The sequence below is a fragment of the Heloderma suspectum genome, chromosome 3, assembly GCF_057233095.1.
Source record: "Heloderma suspectum isolate Gila_16-S chromosome 3, 16-S_ref, whole genome shotgun sequence".
Classification (NCBI taxonomy): domain Eukaryota; kingdom Metazoa; phylum Chordata; class Lepidosauria; order Squamata; family Helodermatidae; genus Heloderma; species Heloderma suspectum.
In genome coordinates this window covers 89252146-89275850 of record NC_139460.1, presented here as the reverse complement: position 1 = coordinate 89275850, position 23705 = coordinate 89252146, and the positions used below count along the sequence as shown (strand labels likewise).

Genomic DNA, 23705 nt, shown 5'->3' with positions numbered 1-23705 from the left:
TGTCCAGTTCTGGGCACCACACTTTAAGAAGGATGCAGACAAACTGCAGAGGGTTCAGAGGAGGGCAACAAAAATGATCAGGGGACTAGAAACAAAGCCCCATGAAGAGAGACTGAAAGAACTGGGCATGTTTAGCCTTGAGAAGAGAAGACGGAGGGGAGATATGATAGCACTCTTCAAGTACTTGAAAGGTTGTCACAGAGAAGAAGGCCAGGATCTCTTCTCAATCATCCCAGAGTGCAGGACACAGAATAATGGGCTCAAGTTACAGGAAGCCAGATTCCGGCTGAACGTAACTGAATGATTCCTGACTGTAAGTGCAATACAACAATGGAACCAATTACCTGGGGAGGTGGTGGGCTCTCCCACACTGGAGGCCTTCAAGACGAGGCTGGACAGCCATTTGTCAGGGATGCTGTGACTTGGACTTGGATTCCTGCATTGAGCAGGGGGTTGGACTCGATGGCCTTGTAGGGCCCTTCCAACCCTACTATTCTATGATTCTATGATATCATTAAAATAATGAATCTGTAACAATGAGATAATTGTGAGGTGTTAGAGAGGGAGGTTTTGCGAACAGCTGTAGCTGTGCAGTATCAGCTAGGGAAATCTGGTATCTGCTGAGGGGGAAAAAACTGAGTAGATGCTCCATTTTTCTTGTGTAGATGCTTAATCAGATATTGAAATCTTTATGATCATTTTTTAATATTTAAATTAGTAAACGTGTAGGCACCTACCTGTCCTTGGGACAAGAAATTTAGGTAAACAAATAATGAAGTGAAATTTCAACGTAAGATTAAACTGTTTTATTCCAGTTGTTCTGTCATATTCATATTACTTTCAGTGGGATGCTGCTAGGACTATAGAGTCCTCTTTGTGCTGCATGAAATCAGCTTAAACCTCATTCAGAGCACATGTACTGTATAGTAATTGAGTCTGCTATTGTTGCATAAAAACTGTCTCTAAGGTACTTTAAAAAGTGAGAGAGCTTATAAGTTTCCGTATTGCTGGCTCTTTATTATTAATAATTAGTGGGATTTTTCCCCAAAGGCTCTTATGTGCCACAGGAGCTAATATTACTAAGTGTTGCATACTCATTTATTTATACAATGGTAGACTTGGTCTTTATCCCCTAGACAGCATACGTATGGGTACATGAAGTTGGTTTTCAGAGGTCCAGACTGATTTGCTATAGGATCTAATTCACAGCAAGTGAAAGAAAAATTACAAAGTGATGAAAGAGGGAGCAAACACTGCTTACTACAACAATATGTACGTTCATAACCAAAGTAAACCTTAGTAGTGAATACTCAGAATTAACTGGCAGTAGCATCATACAGGCATTACATTAGGTTTCTTAAAGTTATGGGTTCTCTGTATTCATTAAGGTCACCATAGAGTGAGAGAGAAGGATTTAAGTCCCATTTATTTTTCTGTGGAAAATAGTAAGAGATGCATTTGGTGGGATTTAAAAGTGCCTCAGTTTGGCTTGATTGTGTCCTTATTTTGCCATTTATGTGCCCAAGTCTATTCAGTGAAATTACTGGCAAGTTCCAGTCAACTTGATTGGTGCATGACCATTCCATAAAAACTTTATCCTGTGAGAACAATTTTTATTGGCAAACCTTTTGAGCTTACCAGAAATCACCAGAAGACAACTCAAAATGCTTGTGCATTATCACCAGCTAGTTTTCATCCAATAAAAGCTATTTGTATTTTATTGTTATTGTTGTTGTTGTTGTTGTTATTGGCAAAAGCAGCATTCATTGGATGCTTATACTTTGGAAAAATATGCTTTGTTGAGTTGTGCTGTTTTAGTTGCATCATTTTCAAGATCTTTCTCCTCAGTGCCCATAAAGTAATAATTCCAGTTGCAGAATGGCCTAGCAGTCATTAAAGAGAGCAAATATTCTTGGGTTTGCTTGCTTTGCAAGTTCAGTGACAATGTTTGTCTTTCATGCCTTGGAGAATATGATTATTGAAGACTTCTCTATGGATCTTCAGGCTTTCTACATATCAGGAGATTCCACCCATACATTATTTACTGTGGAGGACTGAAATAGAAAGGGACAACAATAAAGACTGGATTTCTCTAGGGTTCCCTAGCATAATGTTGTAATATTATGTTAATATGAATATGAACTTGTGACCACCCAGGTGTTCTAGCATATGGCTCCCATCACTTCTAGCCATCATAGTCAGTGCTGAGGGCTGATGGGAAGCAGCCAATCTAGTCTCCCTCAGCAGGGAGCTCCAGAGCTTGGGAGAAGCCACTGAGAAAACCCTCTCTCACATCCCCAGCAAACATCCCTCTAATAATGGCAGGACCAAGAGAACGGCCTCTTCCAAGGATCGTATAACCTGGGCAGGCTCATATGGGAGAAGGCAGTCTTTCAAGTATCCTGGTCCCAAGCCATATAGGATTTTATAGGTCAAAACCAGCATTTTGAATTGAGCCAGTAGCCATGAAGCTATTGTAATAAGTGCTCCCTGTAACTGGCCCCGGTCAATAGTCTGGCTGAAGTTTCCAAACAGTTTTCACAGGCAGCTCCATGCAGAGTCCATTACAGTAGTCCAAACAGGTGTAACTAAGGCAAGTGTCACCATGGCCAGATCTGACATCTCCAGGAACAGCTGCAGTTGGTGCAGTTGACTTAGCTGTGCAAACATACTCCTGGTCATCACCAAACCTGGGCATCCAGGTTCAGGACTGAATGCAGGAGCACACCCAAATTGTGAACCTGAGTCTTCAAGGGTTGTGTAACGCCATCCAGCACAGATTGAAGTCCTATTCCCTGATCTGCCTTTCAACTAACCAGGAGCACTTCTGTCTTGTCTAAATGAAGCTTCAATTTGTTCAGCCTCATCGAATCTGACATCAGTCACTGATATAGAATTAGAACAGCTTTCTCAGATTTAGATGGAAAGGAGAGTTAGGTGTTATCAGCATACCAAATCCCAATATTAATGACTGCCATAGTGTTGGATAATGGCAAACTAGTTTAAATGTTTTTGTTGGCAATCCATTACATGCTGACACTTCCCAGACCCTGTGCATAAGAGCTGGATTATGTCTGTGGTTAAGGTCCATATAACCTTTATGTGCAGGTGCTTAGAAGTGCAATTATATAGTTGTTCTCTGTGCTTCTACAGCCTATGGTGAAGGGGGGGGGAGGCATCCTAAGACTGAATATTGTTTCATCCTTAAACAGTAGTCATGGCCTTGCCAGGCCATATCCATTTCTGGGTGGATTATCATAAAATGGCCTGGTCAAGATGGGACCACAGCCCTTGTGTGACAGTGTGGCATTTACGCCTGAGAGAAGCTCTGGACAGCAGCTCTGAGGCCTGTTGCTGTCCTGTTGCTGTCAGCAGCTGAGTCCAACACATGATTTCATGTATTCTAAAAGTGGAGTGTTGCTGTATATAGCACCAGGTTATAAGGTCCATTGATGTCCGTGGGTTTTTATGCCACTTGGACTTCTGAACTGCATACTTCTTTGCTTTTACTTTTGCAAATGCTTAGGATATTACTATGCCTGACATTAAATCTTAAATTACAGATGGATATAATGAAGCTGTCAATTCGAGATAGATAGATGGATGGATGGATGGATAGATAGATAGATAGATAGATAAAATGAGGCAGTTTCTAAGCATAGTGAAAACTGTACTCCATGGGAGATCCCTACGGAGCAGCTGATTTAAATGCACACGCATACTGTGATGCTCATCTGGTCACCATTGAATTTAATGGATGCATATGATGCGAATGGAAATGAACATCCGGGACCATTAGCCAACAGACAACAAAGCAAGTCTAGAGCTGGATTGGTGCCAGTGAAATGCAATCCCAAATTCTTTGAAACTTTGAACTCTTATGATAACCAATAGATTCTGTTATCAGCATACTTAGGAACACAGAGCTTGACTTTCATATTATTTCAAAGCAAAAGCTCCACCTCAGTGGAGCACATGGAATCTGGAGCCCTACTTAAATCAAATTGAAATTGGGATTCCAATAGCATAATCCTCATCATATTTAGTCATCAATGAGTCCCACTGTGTTTAATAGGGCTTACTCCCTAGTAAGCATGGTTAAGATTACAGCAAATGTATATTTAGAAGTTTGGACTTTTAGGAAACAACTACATGACTGAGACTCCTAATGAAATTTTGAGAACCGGCAATCTGAATAGATTGTTCAAGTTGGTTAGAATTGGCACAAAGAAGCTAGCAGGACTTTGGGGAAAAAACACTGGAATAGGCTGAATAATTTTTGAATGAAACATTCTGTCACTTTTGGCTGAACACATCCAGGGATGCAAGCTTGCTCTGATGGTACTTTTACTTTGTTTTTCTTAAAATAACATTTGCTAGAAATTAGGATATCCGTTTGAAATTGTGGGAGGCAAGGAAGAATACATAACAAGATGATGGAAAATGGGTGAATGTGGCATGGCTTATGAGGCAAGGATCAAGTTTCAATTTTTTAGAAAGGTTAAATTTGGAAATAGGTTTGCAATCTATTTAAATCTAGTCATGATAGCTACATTTTACCTCCAGGGGCAGTATTCCTCTGTATGTTAGTTGCTGGGAACGTAAGTGGTAGGGTGCTGCTGCACTCATGTCCTGCTTGTGAGGTTCTCATAGGCATCTGGTTGGCCACTATGGGAAAAGGCTGCTGGACTAATTAGGCCTTTGGTCTGATCCAGAAGGGCGTTTCTTGTGTTCTTAAATCCAAATTATAATGCCTTTCATTTTTAGTTTTTGTTTATAATCATCTCCTTCGTCTCAATAAATCATGTTTTAACAAGATCTTTGGAGGGAGTAACCAGAGATGGAAGAGCCATTTACCCAATATGATCTGGTGGTGGGAATCATTGCTGGGATCATTAGGGAGCAATTTATATATTCAGGCCATGAACAACATACTTACTCACGTATCTAGCCACAGCAACTACTGCAAGGCCTACCTGGAAAATCATATTACATAAAATGGACCCAAAGATAACTTGGGCTCAAATTGATATGACTAAATGGTAATAACTATGCAAGAATTAAAATAACAGTAAGCATGGTTATTTATTTAAAACGTGTAGTTACTGCGGCTGAAAACCAAAGAGCTGATTTGTTGTTTTAGCAGCACAATTATAGAGAAAACATGTAGGAGAAGAAAAGGAAATGGAACCATCTGCCTAGGGAGGTGGTGGACTCTCCATCGCTGGAGGTATTGAAGGCAAGATTGGATAGCCATCTGTCAGGCTTTAAAATAGATTCCTGTATGGGGGTGTACTCGATGGCCTAAATGGCCCTTTCCAACTCCATGATTCTTTGATTCAAAGGGGGCAATCCTATGCATGTTTAGACAAAAAAAAAAAAAAGTCCTACAACTCCCAGCATGCTCCAGCCAGCCATGCATAGGATTGTGCCCTAAATTGATGTGCCACTTGAAAATATTATCTCACAAGCTTCTCAGGCTTAGGTGCGCTGAGTAGTTTGAGTTTTGAGATACAAGTAAATAATTCATGAATTGTAAAATGTGCCAGATTTTGAGAAATAATTGGGCTTCTCAACAAGCTTATGAGCTTAACAGGATTACAATGTCACAATCTCATGGAATCAATCCTGAATGTTTGAAACTGGTTTATGCCAAGTCAGACCATTGGTTCATCTAGCCTGGTGATATCTACCGCAGCTCTTCTATCTTAGATAGCTAGCACTGTTTCAGAGAACAAAGAAATAGGTGTACTGAAGCAGTTTGTCAAGGGCTCCTTGGAGGCCTCTCTCAGTCTAATCCAGTAGCCAAGTCCAGACACAGACAAATGGATTCTTTTCAAAGCTTTATTCCTCTTTTACAACTTAACAACTCTACTGTAAGCAACTAGATATGAGCAGCAGAGTACCTATGCCCTATGTTGGAACAGTTGGTCCCCGTTTGAAAGGGAATTACTGGCAGACCCCTGAACTTAAGGACTAGGGAGAGTCCCTCCCCTTTTCCCTTGGGCGCAGCCGTTGTTTGTGCACCAACCGGGCACTACGCCTTCTTTCTGCGCCCTCCATTTGGCTCCACTCTCTGTGCCGGCGTCGTGCGTCCATCAAGTCTGCTTCCCACGCTCTGTCACTCCCAGGACTGCTATCTAAGCTAGGAATGCTGGTGGGAGGAATCTCCGCCAGCTGTTGGCCCTGGGAAAGAGGAGCACGCTCCTCTCCCAGGAGCGACTGCTCTTCCTCAGAATCAGAACTACTCTGGGATTCTATGGGCTCAGTGTCCACCCTGACACAGTTGTTGATTTCATACCAACTCGAAAAGAATCCATGTGCCGGAAACCTCCCTCTCAACCCATCATATTTACATCTTTTCTGGGGAATGGAAGTATGTGTTGTAAACTTTAATATGCACATCATCCATAATTAGAAGATGTATTTATATTTGTGAAAAGCATTATCTTCAAGGCCTTAGATTTTACATTTCATAAAGGGGATATTCCATAATCTTCAGATGCTGGCAAGGAGAAGTGGGGAGAGGCCAAAACTACACATTTAATCAGTGCAAGCTATATATATACATATTACTAGGATGTACTTGAAATAAAACTAAAACAACACAGTGATGGGCAGAAATCAAAGGAATATTTATTAGAGATGACACATTTTTCCAACATTTTTCCTGATTTAGGTGTGGGTATACCATATTTTTTTAAATTTCTGTAATATATGTTAACGTATTCATTAATTTTTAAATGGCAAAGGGGAAAAACTGATCTTTGTGACAAACTCCTTACCAGAATTTTGCTAATAAAATGAACACTGATTGGAAATAGCTTTCCTTTTAAAATATCTGATGTTTGTACAGCTGTTATTTTTCCCCTTTTAAAGTTCATACATTTTAAATGGAGGTGCCAACATAAAAAAATCTGGATAGAAATAAGGAGTTTATGCCAAAGAATAACATGGATAGAAAGCATGAAATATTAGAAATAAAAAGGATTCCAAGAATGTCAGCATCTCTAATGCAGTTTGCTTCAAATATCATACAAATTCTTTAAAATGACAGCAATTACAGAACAGAGTTCTTATTTCAGATAATTGCTTTTTCAGTGGCTCAGAGAAGAATATTCACACAGTTGTTTTTTTTTAATTAATTAATGAGAAACAATAAAGACATAGATCACAATAGTCCATGCTCCCAGTGGGACCCAACATGTGCAGGCTGATAGACTGATTTTTAAAAAAGTTTCTGCAACTCCAGGAGTGTTTGAAAGTGATTTGTTAGTTCATGCAACTCACCTCCAACAAAGTGATCCTTAGGTTTTCTTCCCCAAAGAAGACTCTAAGCTTGTGATTGCAGTCATAGTCAACCATCTGAAACATGTTCTATAATAATAAAAGATGATGTTCGTCTGTCACTGCCATAGTAGCAAGACCATGAAACCTAGATGCCTGAAACTTGGCATGCATACTAATGGGACCCTAGGTGTGTGTGTATGCCAGGGTTATTTGGCTTTTAAAACACATTAATTTGAATGTGTTGATGTGATTGAAGCCTGCAGTACCATCTTCAGTCACTTCCCTAACCAGTGCATAGTTTTGCAATCAATACATCCCCAATCTACACAGATGATTAAGTGCAAAGTGGGGGCACATCATGGTCTCTCATAACACATGGCACTGTAGCCAATCTGCAGCAACCCCACAGCTTTCCTCTGGAAAAGGTACATTTTTGGAAAGTCCTTTTAGGGCACAATCCTATGCATGTTTAGACAGAAAAAAAGTCCTGCAACTCCCAGCATTCCCCAGCTAGCATAGCTGGCTGGGGCATGCTGGAAATTGTAGGACTTTTTTCTGTCTAAACATGCATAGGATTGCATCCTTAGTGTGTCTTTTTCCTTAAATGTGGCTCCTGCTACAGTGTGCCCTGTCCCCTGCATTAAATCTTGGGTATGCCTCTGTGATCTGGCAGTGACGTGGTCAAGGGGTGAGGCCATCCCTGCCCTGCCCCCATTCCCTCTTTTTCCCCATTCATAGAAGGGTGCTTTTGGACACAGGCTTCCTTTCCCACTTAGCACTATTTTGCACTGTTTCATCCTTTCACTATATCACAGCAGTACTGTTTTCCCATTCACAATAGCACAGTATCTTTTAATCTTTCACAATATCGCAGTGGTGGATGAGAGGAGAGAGGTATGGGACAAACTACAGGGGCTTAATTCTGCTGTTCCATTAAACTTCCTTTAGCAGGGGAACGTGGACAGGGGCGGGGAACAAGCCTCTCTCATTCACTGAGCAGCACCTACACTTTCATGATGTTCAGCTCTACTGGCTGGATTCAGCCCACCACACCTCGAAGTATGGAGGTTTCAAGTGCTGTGTGACACATGAAAGTGGGTTTTTAGTTAGTGTATACTCTGCTTTTCTTTCTTGGTTTGCTCCTGACAGACCAACAGCGATTTCATGAAAATCCGGATGTAACATGAAAGCACTTCTCTCCGTTTCCATGTAGATTGGCCCAGTTTGAAGCCAGGGGAGAGTAGTGTGAGGCACAGAGTTCTATGGCTGCCCCTCCCCCTGCTGTAGGGCACCCCCTACAGGGCACTGGACTGGACAGACACCTGGAGGGCTATAGGAGTACCCTATGGCTCTTCAGAGCAGCCTCCCATCCTTTGGCTCACCCTGAGGTTCTGCGTGGGGTGATCCAGAGGGAGAGGGGGAGGGTACTTTGAAGAGCTGCATCAGCCAGAAAAAGCACCTGGCATGGGTCTTTGAAGAGTCAACGAGACCCAAATGCCTGGCTCTTAGAGGATCCTTCCTCAGAGCCAGGCAATGTGGGGGGGTGTATGTGTGTCCCGGAAGATCACCTGTACATGTGATTTGAGAGTGTATTTCTGCTCACCCACCTCAGACAGTGAGACTGCTTGCATCAGCCCTGATTATTAGGCTTTTGTTTGGACTGGAGTTATATGTTTATTCTGATTCATTATGGATGTTGACTATAAGGAACTTAATGCGATAAGGATGGTAAGTCATGAGTCAGACATGGTCATTTGAGGAAATACTAATGGAGATGGATACTTAGTCTAAAGTTGTGCACTAGCCCTATAGCTGTTATTCTAAACATGCACTAGAAGTAAATGGAACAAATTCTATTGATTTCACTGGGATGTATTTCCAAATAAATAGCCCAGGCAAAAAAAAAAAAAAGTACCCAACTGAACCGAAACAGAATTATAGCAAATTAGGCACATTCTCTCTCTCTCTCTCTCTCTCTCTCTGTATATATACACGCACACACACTCACACACCCTTGGGCTTTGTGGTTTCCTACTAGAAATGCACAGAATTCTTTACCTTCCCCTTGGTATCACATTCATATATATCTGCATCCTGTAACAGGATAAACTTCAGCGACTAATCATTATCGAACACTGTAGCACAGTATTAAGATAGACGGTTAAACCCTGAAATATGGAAAGTGGTCATTGCAGTTAAATGTGTCAGATGTGACTCAAAGGTCTCCTTTCCTTTCTTCTTCCTTCATTTTCATTTTAACCAGATTTGTAAGTGGCCAGGATTGAAAAAATGCATTTGGGGAATTCCAAGTTTCTTAATGCAGTATGGGGAGATCCAGGAATAGCTGCACTGCATTCCTCTTGGATATATAATCCTAGTTATATAGCTTTGAATAAGAACATGGTATTTCAGAAAAAAAAATAGATGAAAGGGTCTAATAATAACCTTTTACAGGTTGTTGCCTAAAGTTCCTACTGTAGAAGAATTGACTTTAGTATCATTTCCTCCCTTAAGACATGAGGGTTAGAATTTAAATAAGGCAACAGATTTATCTAACTTGTATTTTGGAAATATGACTTCCCCACACACATCACCATTATAAACAGGGCTTTACCAAGCATCTGCTACACAGATGTAGTCGCTCAGTGAACCTTTAGGAGTAAGGCAATGTTGGAAACATTCTGGCATAGCTGCATTCTCTCTCTCTCTCTCACACACACGGAATAAACTACTGATAAACCATTCTCAGTCTTTACCAGAGATTTACCAGAAGAGAGTACTGAAGGTTTTTGAAGGAGGAGCACAGACATAATCTTTCAGGCATATTGGTACACATTTTATGTTTTCCGATATTTCAGTATTGATTCCACTGTTTATGTAGGTAGCCCCAAGAGGTTCAGTGTAATTGGAAGACTGAATGAAGTGGAAATTACAGTAGCTGCTGCACTGGAAATATGCAGCACTTGTGAGAGCTGATCTAAGTGCTTAACACTGGCATCAACTTACTCCTTAGACTTTTCATAACATTGGGCAGAGATACATAAATTCCTGTGTTTTGCATAGCAAAGAGCTAAGAGAGGCATCATTATTACTCACTTGCAAGCAAAGTGGGAGACATTAAGCTTGTATATAGGAGTTCATGTCTAGTTGCATCTTAGAAGTATATCTGCTCAGATTCCACTGCTGGAATCTCCAGTATAGGTACAGGAACCAGAGTGAATGGGGAGGTGGTATTCATCCCCAGAGCACAAGAAACGTCTGCATATGGAGGTGTTGGGGGAGGGGAATTCCCAGTTAACTCCCTTTCTTGAAAACACCCAGGATCTGTTCCTGTATCCCCCCTAATAGCAGCACTACAACTTCCCCACTCAGTCCATCACTCACATCCCTTTCCCTTCTATCGCCCTCACACTTGCTCATAGTGTGGAAGGTGCTTTAGCTAACATTCTTCCAGCTGAGCCAAGTCAACTAAAACCAGCCTCCACACAGCTGCTGGAAGACATACTAAAAACCTTCACCACATGACCCATCAATGCGCAAATACTGAGACTTCCAAAGGTACTGCATTGAACTAAAAAGTTAGGGTAAGAAAATATGTAAACTATGTTTTTTCATAGTCACAACACATTATTTAAAACATCCTGTAGAAGAATAAAATGTATGTTAAATACAATGTTGCAAATCATTGCCTATCAATAAAACCAAATCAACTTTGGACAATTATTTCACAGTTCTATTACTGCAAGTGTAATGAAGCACATTTTTATCCATTTACAAACCCATAGAAGTACCGTTGTCACTGAGATATTATTCCCTAATAAGACAATTTACTAACTTGCTCTATTTGGCCATCTACATTCCATCCCCCTACAATCTGTCTGTGTATCTCCTCATGGACTAGGATCCAGGTCCTGATCAATTTCTTTTACTAGATCATGAATAGCAAGCATGGCACCAATCAGATGGTTGGTACTGTTATTATCATCAGTGGTGATCACTTTTGAAGGGAATAGAGGGAACTGAATCCCCTTCTTTTCTCTGTGAAACAACTGGAGTTGCTTAGTGCATGTATAGCTATATTGGGGCCTAGGTATTCTTTGAAGAATGTACATTTTTCCCATAATGAATGATTAGAAACTTTCATTCTAATAACGGCTGTATCTGTATATGGGTGTCTTCAATTTTGTGAACTGCCACCTGCAGTCTGAAACAGAAGAGTACAAATGCAGCTTTGCCACATCATCTGCTGTTGGTGAGAAGAACTAAGCATAGTTAATTTCCTTCCTGTGAAGTAGGTTGTTGTATTCCGTACCGACAAGAACAAGGATCCACTTAGTGATTCATGGATTCTTTTCTGCCTTCTTGGGTGCCTTCTTTTCAAGGGCCACTTCTTTCTTCTGCTCTCCTCAACAAATCATGGCTGTTTAAACGTGCAATCCTATACACATTTACCTAAGAGTTACCTAACTAAGTGCAGTTAGTTTGCTAGACCTAGGAACTGAATTACTTGTTATGAAGTATCAGCATCAAGTTCTCAATATAGCTGGGAAGATCTGATTGCTAATAAAAGGATTTTTTTTAATCTGAAGAGGACTGGAATGTAGACTTCCAAATTCCAGTGTCGCCGTTAGAAAACCTTGAGTCTAATTTTTTAACCTCCTAACGGCTAAGGTATTTGCTTGCATATTCTGGCTGCAAGTCTCAGGCAGGATTTTTTTAAACAACAACAACAAGCCAGTGAAGGTAAATTGTAATGTTTGAGTCTAATAAAGTCCAAGATTCTGACTGAGCAAAACAGGCATGTAATCATATAGTACATATTGTATATCAGACTTCTCCGAAGGGTGATGGAAATGTGAATCTCTACTTAAGTAGCTGCCTAGGCTTGAGTTGCGATATTTATCTTTAGGGACTCTGAGGGGATTATTTGAATAAATACAGTAAACAACAATTGCCCAGTCTGGCACTGACGTCCCTGTCATTACACTACAGCTTCTGGATTATCATAATCAGTCTTATTATTTTCAAGAAGCTAAATGTGTTCGTACAAAGTAAAATTGGAAGGTTCAATATGGAATGTCAGTGGAGACTTAGGGGTGGTTCTAGATGTGGATTATACCATGCAATTGCCCTGCCTCATTCAGAGAATTCTATGGGGGATCCAGATGTCGTCTTCCATTTGTAATGCTCCCATGTTTTCCCAGTGTTCCTTCCATCTTTTGTCTTACCACAGAGAATCTATTAAGGAGGGAAAGACAGAATAGCTGCACAGTGTCTTTGGAGCCATCCATCTGGATGCACACCTGCAAAATATGCTGGAAGTATTCTTTTTCTGTACAGCGAGAGCATGCTCAGCCCATTCATACCCATCCACACAGAGCGGGAGCTTGTCCTGTCTGCTCCCCCACTTCCATATACTTCTGCCCTACCTAGGTGATCTTCACTCACTTCTAAGGAATAGAGACAGATTGCTTGAATTTCTAAGCAAGGTGTGTGAGAGGAAGAAAAGAGAAGAGCCTAATGTCCCCCACCCCCATTTAAGAGACTTTAGCACAGAAAGAGTAGGTAGTGGAGGAGATGGAATCCTGCTGCTGGTTACGTCCTCCCAGCATCGTTGGAAATATGAAGGATCCTCTTTTTCCCCTCCCTAAACTATAGCAGAGTCCTAACAGGTACTCTTCTCCACTCTTCATAATGGCTAATATGAATTGTGCCCAGAAGGAGGAATAGGTAGGTGTCATCTCCCTATAAGGAGTGGAGTGGGCAGCTCCATTCACAGACAATGGGCCTTTCAGAGATGTTGTTGTTCCCCCAACTGAAAATGGCTTTAGATGTTCCCTTTGTATTGATTTCAGACTGCTTTGCTGAAGATTCAAATAACTTCCCCTTTTCCTCTCATGCAGAGGAAGATCTGAAGATTGCTGGCAGTTTGGAGAAAGGGACAGAGAGAGATTTTCATCTGATTGCAGTGCCAACTGTCACTTTAAATGCCATCTCCATATATTCTCCATTAGTTGGCCTGTCCCTCAGTGTTCTCTGGTTCCCATAGCAAACACTGTTACCCAGCCAGCTGCCTCCCTCTCTCTGGGGTGGGCAGGTTCATTAGTGTCTGAAGCCCAGTGGTGATATGATACTACTGGCAAGTCTTGAGGTTTTTCAGAATATTTTCCTCTTAGTTGACACAGTCTGCCCCAACTTTTTTTTTTTTTTTAAGTTATGCATTATGAGAGAAAGGCAGAAAATGATGCTAGACCATGAGATACACAGGTTTTTTTTAGGCTGCCACTGTTTACTGTGTTTGAAAGAGACACTATTCTGTGAGAAGAACTCAAGTTTAGGTTTGCATAATGTGTCAGTTTATGACAATGTAGTCTAAAAATTATGTATTTTATAGAGGTTATGTCTGCCAAATTAGGAAAGCCAATAATAATTTGGCCCAGTGATTTTTCTGGCATACAATCAAGAGCACATATAGTATGCCTGAGCTCCTGGGGGGTTGTAATGTAATGTAATGTATGACTCAGAGATGAGTACCGTTTTCAGTGGGACCACCAAGCACTGCTGTGGCATGCCATTCATTCATTCATTCATTCATTCTTCATTCTAGAAGGGCTTATTTGGGCCCTCTTCAAAAGGATGGGACAGCTTCCTTGTGGGAGGGGGTGTTTAACCCTTTTCTACTGCAACATTTTCCCAGTCTAAATCAGCTCATCACCCCACAAGACTGCTGTTAACCTTGTTATTGGAAAATGACAGGCACAATACACGTATCTGCCCTTTTTACCCAGAGGTTCCAATAGCATCTTCTGGGAGAAGAGATTTCAGTGAGGAAAATGGTGTGGGAGTAACAGGTTTAACATCTCATCCAATATCATTACTCCTATCCAATTCAGGCCTCACTGTTGCTGTTTTTCAGTTTAGTCAGGAGATCTACACATAGATCTCCCACATCATGAGCAGCTTAGCCCTGTAATTCTAATATTTAACCTGATGGGTTGTCATTGTCACGTAACCACATTTGCTCACAGGACCAGGCCATTAGAGCAATTATACACAATACCAGTTATTTAAGCTCAGCATAGGCCATATCTTCTAGGCTGCTGAGTGTTTTCATATCCAGATGATCTGGGCAGGTTTTAGAGAAGTTCAGAAGCTTTCAATAGGCAAAGACAGTTTTGTGGAACATAGTTATTTATAGTTTACTATTACCGTATTGCTAAGAACTAATTTGTGATGGCGTGAGTTACATTTTTTGGAAGAGATTTGGAAAATAAACAATATGCACCTAATAATAGTATGTTATTATTCATCTGTGGCAACATTTACACATTCTGTGATTACAAAAATAAGCAACTATGCAGTATTAAGATTTTCTTTGTCACACTTTCACATTTTTTCCAATGGCTGTAAAAATGTTCTACACAACTCAGAAAGTGAAATAGAAACCACACAAAAGTGTGTCTCACTCCTCTTTTAGACAGTTTTCTGGAATCTTCAGTCACGTTTGGCATTTTCCAATTCATAAGCTCTAATTTTTTAATGTGTGACATTTAAGGAGCCAAAAATAATCATTCTGCAAAATACAATGGGCTGTGTTGTTCAAATCCAGAAGTGACTGTGTAGCTAGAAAATGAATTTGGCTAATTTGTGAAGCAGTTTTACAAGAACACCCATTTTTGTTCCACGGCATGTGGAATCTCATATACCCAAAGAAGCAACACCAATAAGTGGGAGATGTGGCTGCATAGTGCCTGTTGATCTAGGTTTTAAAGTGAGGTGTTCCCTAGATTTTGGGGGATCAGGATTGGGCCTCTAAGTAACAAAAAGCTCATTACAGATCTAAAACCTCGTCGCAATAAATAGAGAGCCTTCTGACAGCTACCAAAGTGTGCCAATGTAGGTCACATTCCACTGCAAGCCATTCTATTACTATTCACAACACAGGGCACAATCCATTGGGAAGACCACCTGTGCTAAAGTAAATGGGAGCTGCAGAGTGGTAGACTTCATTACATCTGACAGTACTCCACATCAGAGTCATGTTTGAAATGGGCTGATTAGACGAGGAAAGAGAAGGCTGCCGGTTTTATTCATAGCCCAGGGGAATGTTTCTTTCTTGCCAGACACCATGCAGTTCATCCTTTTGCAATCTGGGCCAGGGAGTTCGTGGGACTCTCAGTAGCATGCTGTGATGAATTTGCACGACACTTTGAAGATAAAGTTGCATTTATCATGACTTGGACATCACAGTTAATGCAAGTCTGGTCAACCACCTCTGTGCTTGACCCTTGTCCAACATGGCTTATTACATATAATAGGGAGGGGAAGTCTGGCTGAGTCCAGGAGGTTATCAATTCCTCCTTGGGAGAGGGAGTGGTACTAGCAACTTTAAAGAAGGTAGTTATTAGGCCACTCCTGAAAAAGCATAATATGGACCCAGAAGATGTTAACAACTATAAGCTGATTGCTAATATCTCTTTCCTGGACAAGGGGCTTGATTAGGTGGTTGCCAGCCAACTCCAAGCACTCTTGAATGAAACTGATTATCTAGATCCATTTCAGTTGGGCTTCAGGAACAGAAACTGCCTTGGTCGCCTTGTGGGATGACCTCTGCTGAGAGAGGGACAGGGGAATGTGACCCTGTTGATTCTCTTGGACCTCTCAGTAGCTTTTGATACCATTGACCATGGTATCCTTCTGGATAGGCTATCTGTGCTGGGAGTTGGAGGTACTGCACTGCGGTGCTCCCACTCCTACTTGGATAGCCAATTCAAGAAGGTGGTGCTGGGGGATTATTGCTCTGTCCCTTGGTAGTTATGCCATGGGCTCTATTTTATCCCCCATGCTGTTCAACATCTACTTGAATCTGCTGGGGGAGATTATCCAGAGATATGGACAGAGGTGTCACCAATATGTGGATGACACCCAGTTCTATCTTTTCTTTTCATCAAATCTAGGTGAGGCAGTGGGTGTTCTGAACCAGTGCCTGGGTGTGGTAATGGATGGGATGAGGGCCAATAAACTGAGACTTAATCCAGACAAGATGGAAGTGCTGTTAGTGGGTGGTTCGTCTGCCCAGCTAAGTAACATTCAACCTATTCTGGAGGGGGTTGAACTCCTCCAAAAAGATTAGTTTCATAGTTTGGGGATGCTCTTGAATCTATCATTGTCGCTAGAGGCACAGGTGGGCTTGGTGGCACAGAACACCTTAGGCTGATATACCAACTGCGTCCTTATCTGGACAGATAGCCTAGCTACAGTTATCCGTGGTATGGTAACCCTTTGTCTGGATTACTGCAATGCATTATACGTGCATTTGAAAATGGTCCAGAAACTTCAGCTGGTCCAAAATGCGGCAGTGAGATTGTTAATGGGGCCTGGCCATAGTTATGATATTATGCCAGTACTTTTCCATTTGCACTGGCTGCCAGTCCATTTCTGGGCCTGATTCGAAGTATTGGTATTAACATTCAAAGCCCTAAATGACTTGAGGCTAGGTTACTTGAATGATCATTTCCTTCCATACAGTATATACCTGCCCAGTATATGGCTGTCTTCAGTAGTTGTTTTCTGGGAGACCCCACCAAAGGAAGTGAGGTGGGTGGCTACTAGGAAGAGGGCCTTTTCTATTGTGGCACCCCGATTAGAGTATGGGCTACCCAAAGGGGCTCACCTGGTGCCTATGTTGTGCTCTTTTTGGTGCTAGGCAAAGACCTTATTTTTCCATTTTATTTTATACTGTAGTTTTAAACTTTTAAATTGTGTTTTATTTTATGGTTTTAATTGTTGTGAACTGCCCAGAGAGCTTCAGCTGTTGGGCAGTATAAAAATGTAATATATACATACATAATTTTTTTAAAAAATCTCTATACGTATCTCATCTGTCGCCTTTTTTTTATCCTAGCTATGAATTGACTCTCTCACCTTTCAGCTTAGTTTTCCTGTCAAGAAACTAGAAAACCCTCCATACTGTCTGAAAAGCTGAGATCCACTTTCCCTCAGATTTATATTTACTCATGCCACCAGCACACCCTCCATCAGTTCAGACACCTTAGTTGCATAAATGTCTTCTGACTTTATTGCTGTAGTATTTTTGGAGGGTATTAAGATATATTGTTTCCATAATTCTAAGAAAAACAAAACAAAACCATTTGCATACTTCATTTGAACTGTAATATAATGTTAAAGGGTTCAGGTTTATTTTGTTATTGGAGTCTTATAATGCTGGAATTCTTACAGGAGACTGTGAAGGAAAACAAATATTGCAGTTGAAATAAAGTATCTAAGGGCCAGAAGGCCAGCACAAGACATTTCGCTGCTTGAGGGGCAAAGCAAATGGTGTCCCTGTCCCCTGTCCCAGTCAAGGTGCATAGCACCCACGGCTGGCCAAGTTATTTTGGCAAATGAGGCAGAAAATCCCATAAATGCCTCTTTCCTTCCCTGGCAATACAAATACAGCAATTATAAATTAAATAAGTAACCCTTTCATGACATCCAAAATCGGCTGCCCTAGGCGGCTACTTCACTCTGCCTAATGGTAGGGCCAGCCCTGCTAACAGCCAACTAGAAGTTACAGGGGATGCATGTCTGCCATTGAGCTGCATCTCACCTATATGTCTCCCTGGTTAAAAAAGAAATAAAAAGAAATAAAAGAAAAGCATGATGTGGCTTCAATTCATTGGCTGTCTTTTGCCAGGGGCTAAGGTAGCCAGGGGCTAAGGTATTCACGCTCCAGGAGAGAGCGGAGGACAGGAAGGCCTGGCGTGCTATGGTCCATGGGGTCACGAAGAGTCGGACACGACTTAACGACTGAACAACAACAAAGGTATTCTTTATGCAATGTGACATTACACACTGGGGACAAGAATGAGAGAGATATGGGTTGGCACATTTCTGTGATTTTCACAGTATTTCAGAGGATCCCTCTGAATGTGCCTTTGCCACTGACTGCATGAAAAACTGTGTCAAACTGTATGAGCTTGTCTGGTGAGTCTAGTATTGGACTCATTAATTGGTACAGCATCTAACACAATACTAGGTGCTTTATAAAAAAATGGTCATCATATGGAGCTTAAGTTTGGGTGTTGATTGAACTAGAGTTGGTAGAAATAACCCAAAATAGACATCTCCATGTTCTTTTGCCTCGCAGAACACCTGCTTCACATGTTACAGTAGAGTTGTGCCATATCTCATTAGTTTCCACCAAGCAAGTCATGGCTGACTTTGAACAAGGTCAATAGAGGAATCAAGAAAAGAACAAAACTGCTTTGACATTCTGCAAAGGACATGCCAAATATAGTTGACACAATCAGCATGGATTGTGCCATATGGAAGTCTATGTAGAGCAACTGGGTTATAAAAAGTCTTATTTCTCTATAAAATATATTTGAAAATTCTCGTACTTATGTGCTTCTGTTTTCTTGGGTCTACAGTTTCCTGGGGGTCTGACCTTCTGGTACATACGCTGGCTGTTAAAGGACATGATTCAAACTGTCCCAGATCCAGCAGCGCATATCAAGGTAAATTTCATGCTTACTTATAGGTCTGTTGATAGCCAATGGTTTTCTTTATACACTAGTTAAATGCACATCCAAAGATGGTGGTGGTGAGATCAGTGGAGGGGAATGGGGAGAAACTATAGTACTTCTGATCCTCTCTATATTTAGTTTGTTCAGGGACCAGCCTGGCTGCTGTCTTCTGCCTCAAAGCGTATGTGTATGTGTGTGTGTGTGTGTATGTGTCAGGAGGACACACACATAATTCTTTGCACTCCATAGACCTGTCTCACCTTCTCAGGTCATCCATGCTGGCCTTGGTATACTTTAAGCCTAGTACAGGTGAGCAAATGAAACAAGGTGAGAAGGAGAAGCAGCTCTGTGCCCACTCTGCATATTTCTGCTTTCCTTTCCCACTCAGACTCTTCCTCACCTTCTATCATGCTGGCTTGAGTGACAAGGAGACAGAAGTAGGGAACTGGCTTCTAAAATAAACAGACACATGATATGACTGACATTGCTTTACCTCTCTAAATTGTATCCTATCAAGTGTTTAAAAATATTAAGACTTGTGCGGGGGATTTTCCCCCGATGTCTGGATTGGAAATCAGTCTCTAAACCTTGCTGAAAATTATCTCTCTTGTGTTTAAATTTGATAATATCCAAAATGCAAAGCCATACAGAATGAACACAATTCAGTCCAGTTTGAAGTCGCTGGAACCACTGACAAAATTTTCTAACATTTGAGTGAGAGTTAAAACATGATGTAAGAGCCAGTTCAGCTTGCATTAAAAAAAAACAACCCCACCCCCAAACAATTAGTGTTTCTGTCACAAGCACCAGTAAGGATTGAATTTCAGAGAACATTCTTAATGCCAGGCAAATTGTATTTCACCTCATTGTTATGGCAATTGTTTTTTAAATAGAGATTCATAATAATGCACTGCATTTCAAGTGTTGAAAGTACTCTACATACATCATAATCCTTGCAACTACCGTCTAGAGTAGCTCATATCCTTACAACTACTCTGTAAAGTAACTCATAATGCAGATATGGGCCTGAGGCTGGAAAGAGTGGCTTGCCTAGGACCACATAGTTCATGGCTAAGATGAGATTTGAACTGGAAACTTCCTGGTTCACTAGTGGCAGTGCAATTCTATGCATGTTTACTTGGAAGGATGTCCCCCTGTGTTCAATGGGATTTACAGGATTGTGTCTTCTCCACCATACTACACTCACACACCCCATACAAACTCTTGAGAAATACTTTTGGAATAGTTATTTTCCAGAGAAGTAATGCTCCTGGAACACTGGAGAAGGCAAGAAAGTCTACTATTATTTGTTTCCATTTTAAGACTGCTGCATGGGCATTTTTATTATTTATAGTAAATACTACAGGCTTAAATAAAAATTCAGCAATAAAATAGATAGGTTTGACCCACAATTAGGTTGGATTCAGACTTAGTCAAACTAGGATTAGACCCATTGAAATTGATTGGATATAAGTTGTTAGTGACTGATTGATTGAGTGATTGATTGATTGCCTTTGTTTACCGCTCCATATCTAAAACAGATTCCGGAGCACTGAACATAAGAAATAAAAAAGTAAAAAGATAAAAAGAGTTAAACACCATTATTAAAATTGTTCTTTAAAAAACAGAATGCCAATAAAAAAATTATGATTTTTTTTCAGGACATTTTCCCTTAGCCTACGTGACATTAAATATGTCTAATGAGTATTCCAAACCCATTTCCATCTTTCTTCTCAAACAGAAATATCCAGGGCTTTGGCCATTTATTTTGAAAGGTTTTCATAATATTATCTGATGACATTCATATACAACAGGGCTGGGGACTAGGGATTTTGTCCAGATTTTGGAAATCCATCCTGTGTGTTTTTTGCAGATGGTTTGGCGTCATTCATTCCAGCATCTGCTCACAAACACATTTGTGTTTTTTTTCAATGTAAAGAAAAGTACAAAAAATTATGTTAGAGGTTTCACCGCAGTGTACATAATTAACTTTAGTACATAACGTTTTTTTAAAACTGTTTTTATTTTGTTTTTACAAATAAAATAAACACTACCAACAATTTAATCAAAATCTTCAGTTTCCAACATTACAGTATTCTAAAAATAGAAAAGAAAGGGAGGATAGCAAAAGAAGGAAGAGAAAAAAATAATCACGAAAAAGCAGAATTATATTAAACTTCAATAAAAACAAACCAAATATCCAAACAGTCTTATAGCACAGAAATAGAAGCAAACAATCCATTTCCATTAGCCATAAATTACTATTCAGTTAACACATATTAATAAACATTAAAGGTTTAACCAGCAAGGAACAGCAACAACAATAATCACATAGTGATAATAATAGTAATAATACTAATAAAAAGGGGGGGAAAGAGTAGTTTAAGAGAAAGACAAAAACAGGAACAAATCATTTGTATATTTTAAGTAGTATCATATCTAAAAATAGTTTTATATGTGTACTCACACATACACACACAAATATACACTTTATTACAATATAACATATAAAAAGATGAGAAGAAAAAAATAAACATTTATCTTTAGCCTACTGCCTGACCAGTTATCAGCTAAAACCCAAACAACACTTCAAAAGAACGGTAAAAATGGCTAAGTTCCAACTCCAGTGGCTGAGAGAGTTGGTTCCCTGAATTTAATTTTAATACCAATTAAGAATGTTTCTGCAGCATCAGGATCCAAGAATCTCTTCATCTGATCTTCAAAAAGAACACAAAATGTAGCCGGATATTTAATATGACATTGCAGGTTAATTTGCTTTGCCAGACTTCTTGCCTTGGCAAATTGCCTTCTGTCAGCAATTTCTTTAGTATAATCATGAAAGAGCATAATCTTGTCATTTGCTGGTCCCCACTGGAGCTCACCTCATTCTCTTGCCAGATGCATAAGGTAGTTTTTTTGTGGAGACTCGTGAAAATAGAACAATAACAGTCCCAGAAGTCCCTTTAGTGCCACGCCTTGAGCCAGGAAGACGATATGCATGCTCAATATCAAGTAAGAAATCAGATGGTAAAGCAAATAGCTCATGCAAAAGTTTATCCATAAATTCCTCCAAGCCTATATCAGTAGCCACGTCTTTAATACCAAGGATATGTAGATTCGCTCTGCATTTGAAGGCCTGAGAGATTCGAGCAGACAAAACATTATGAGACACTTTCATGGCCGTTTCATACGCTACAGTCCGATCTTCAAGATCATTAACCTTCACTTCCATCTTTTGAAAAGAGATATTAATTAAATCCACAGCCCCCTGAAGGGTGGCTATTGAGTCCTGAATTGTTTCAAGTTTCTTTGACTGCTCTCGTAGCTGCAAAGACATAGTTTTCATCAAAGCAAGCAACTCCTCTTCATCTCCGGCATTTCTAAAAACCTTTGCCAGGGGAGCCATTGGGAGGGTAGGTGGTGTTTTCAAGCCTTTCCTTTTTTCCTTTGTTTCTGCCATCCCCCACTTCCCAAAGCACAACAAGCAAGTATAATTGCAGAAACAAGAAAAACAAACTTACACAGATTTAATTACAAGTCCTCAGATATAGCTGGTAGCTTTAAGTTCAGAGATGTTGTTTGGAGCCGTTTGTCCTTGTGTCTCCTAATTGCTTAGAAGTTTCAAACAGTGTGCAGTAGATGACACTCAGGCATCTATTCTTAGATTTCAGCCCCTCTGTTTCTTCACAAAAGCAGCTGTTCTTCCAAGATTTCATCTGGATGGTACTGTAAGCTTCCCCTTTTAATTCCAGGGGAAGATAAAAAGGTTTCTCAACCTTTTCCCTGCTGTTTGAGATAAGCAACCTGCAGAACTCTGCAAGTCACTGCCAGGCGCCATGGCTCCAACCGGATGTCTCGTTAGTACATAACGTTTAGTGTATTGTCCTCCATTCCATTCAACTTTTCCCAGTGTATATGTTTCCATGATTTTTCAGAATGGCATATGTCTCAGTGTAAACGTGTGTATTTTCCAATGAATAGATTTGTGCAAATTTTAGGAAAGTAAAAACTGGTCTGAAAGTACATGGACTCTGAATGGCCTGAGGAGTCCACAGCAGATTCCACAGGTCAGATTCTTAGAAATCTGAACTCATTTTAGTCCTTCTTGGATTTCTCCAGCATCCCTACTAGAGACCCTCAGGCTGTGGGGCCAAATCTGGCCCTCCTGTGGTCCTAATTGTGTCCCCCAGGGTTCCCCAGATGGCCATTCCCCCTTCCCTTGCACTACCTCATTTGCCCCAGCCACTGATAATTTGCTGGTTCTCCGGCTTCTGTGTAGTTTTCTCTCCATTCTAAAAGATTTAAATGCCTCTTCTAAGGCTTAGTTACTGGCAGGAAGAGCTTTAAGCTAAACAATTGGGCATTTTTGGATCCACCCCTTTTACCTTTGGCGCTGGTGCAGCCACCTGTGGAATATGGCCTCCAAGAGCATCTCTGAAATTGAATTCAGCCCTTAGCCTAAAGAGGGTCCCCACCCCTGATACACACCAAATCTCCCCACTGCCACCAGCCTCTAGTGCTGTCTTGGATCAAGGCCTTTTCAAAAGGGAAGAACCCTCTTAAAAGGTTACGTGTTCTTATAAATGTGCTTAGAGCATGACTAAATTAAAAGTACTGAAACAACATAGGTCTTAGCAGTCCTGTTCACAGCTGAGCACTTGATGATATGATACATTATTCTATTCCTCAATCATCCCCTCAGCTCAACCACTTTATTATTTTCCCATATAGAGAGACAATTTCTAAAGCAGAGTTTTTCTTCTTTTCTAATGAGGCTGTAATAGTAAACCCATTTAGAGGAATATAAATTTTGTAAAATGACTTTTTGTTGAATATCTAGAGTTGCAGCACACACTGATTGTTGTAACTTTAAATTTAAAGAATACT

At 40.5% G+C, this 23705-nt stretch overlaps 1 protein-coding gene across 1 annotated transcript in view; it reads left to right on the top strand.

Annotated features, from left to right (window-relative positions):
- Positions 1–23705, top strand: part of ERG (ETS transcription factor ERG) — a 177355-nt gene that overhangs the window by 28074 nt on the left and 125576 nt on the right. The window contains exons 2-3 of the mRNA XM_084841724.1: positions 17995–18115; positions 18723–18809. Of these exons, the coding sequence (XP_084697850.1) occupies positions 18771–18809 (39 nt within the window). The 5' untranslated portion in view covers positions 17995–18115; positions 18723–18770. The remainder of the gene's footprint in view (positions 1–17994; positions 18116–18722; positions 18810–23705) is intronic.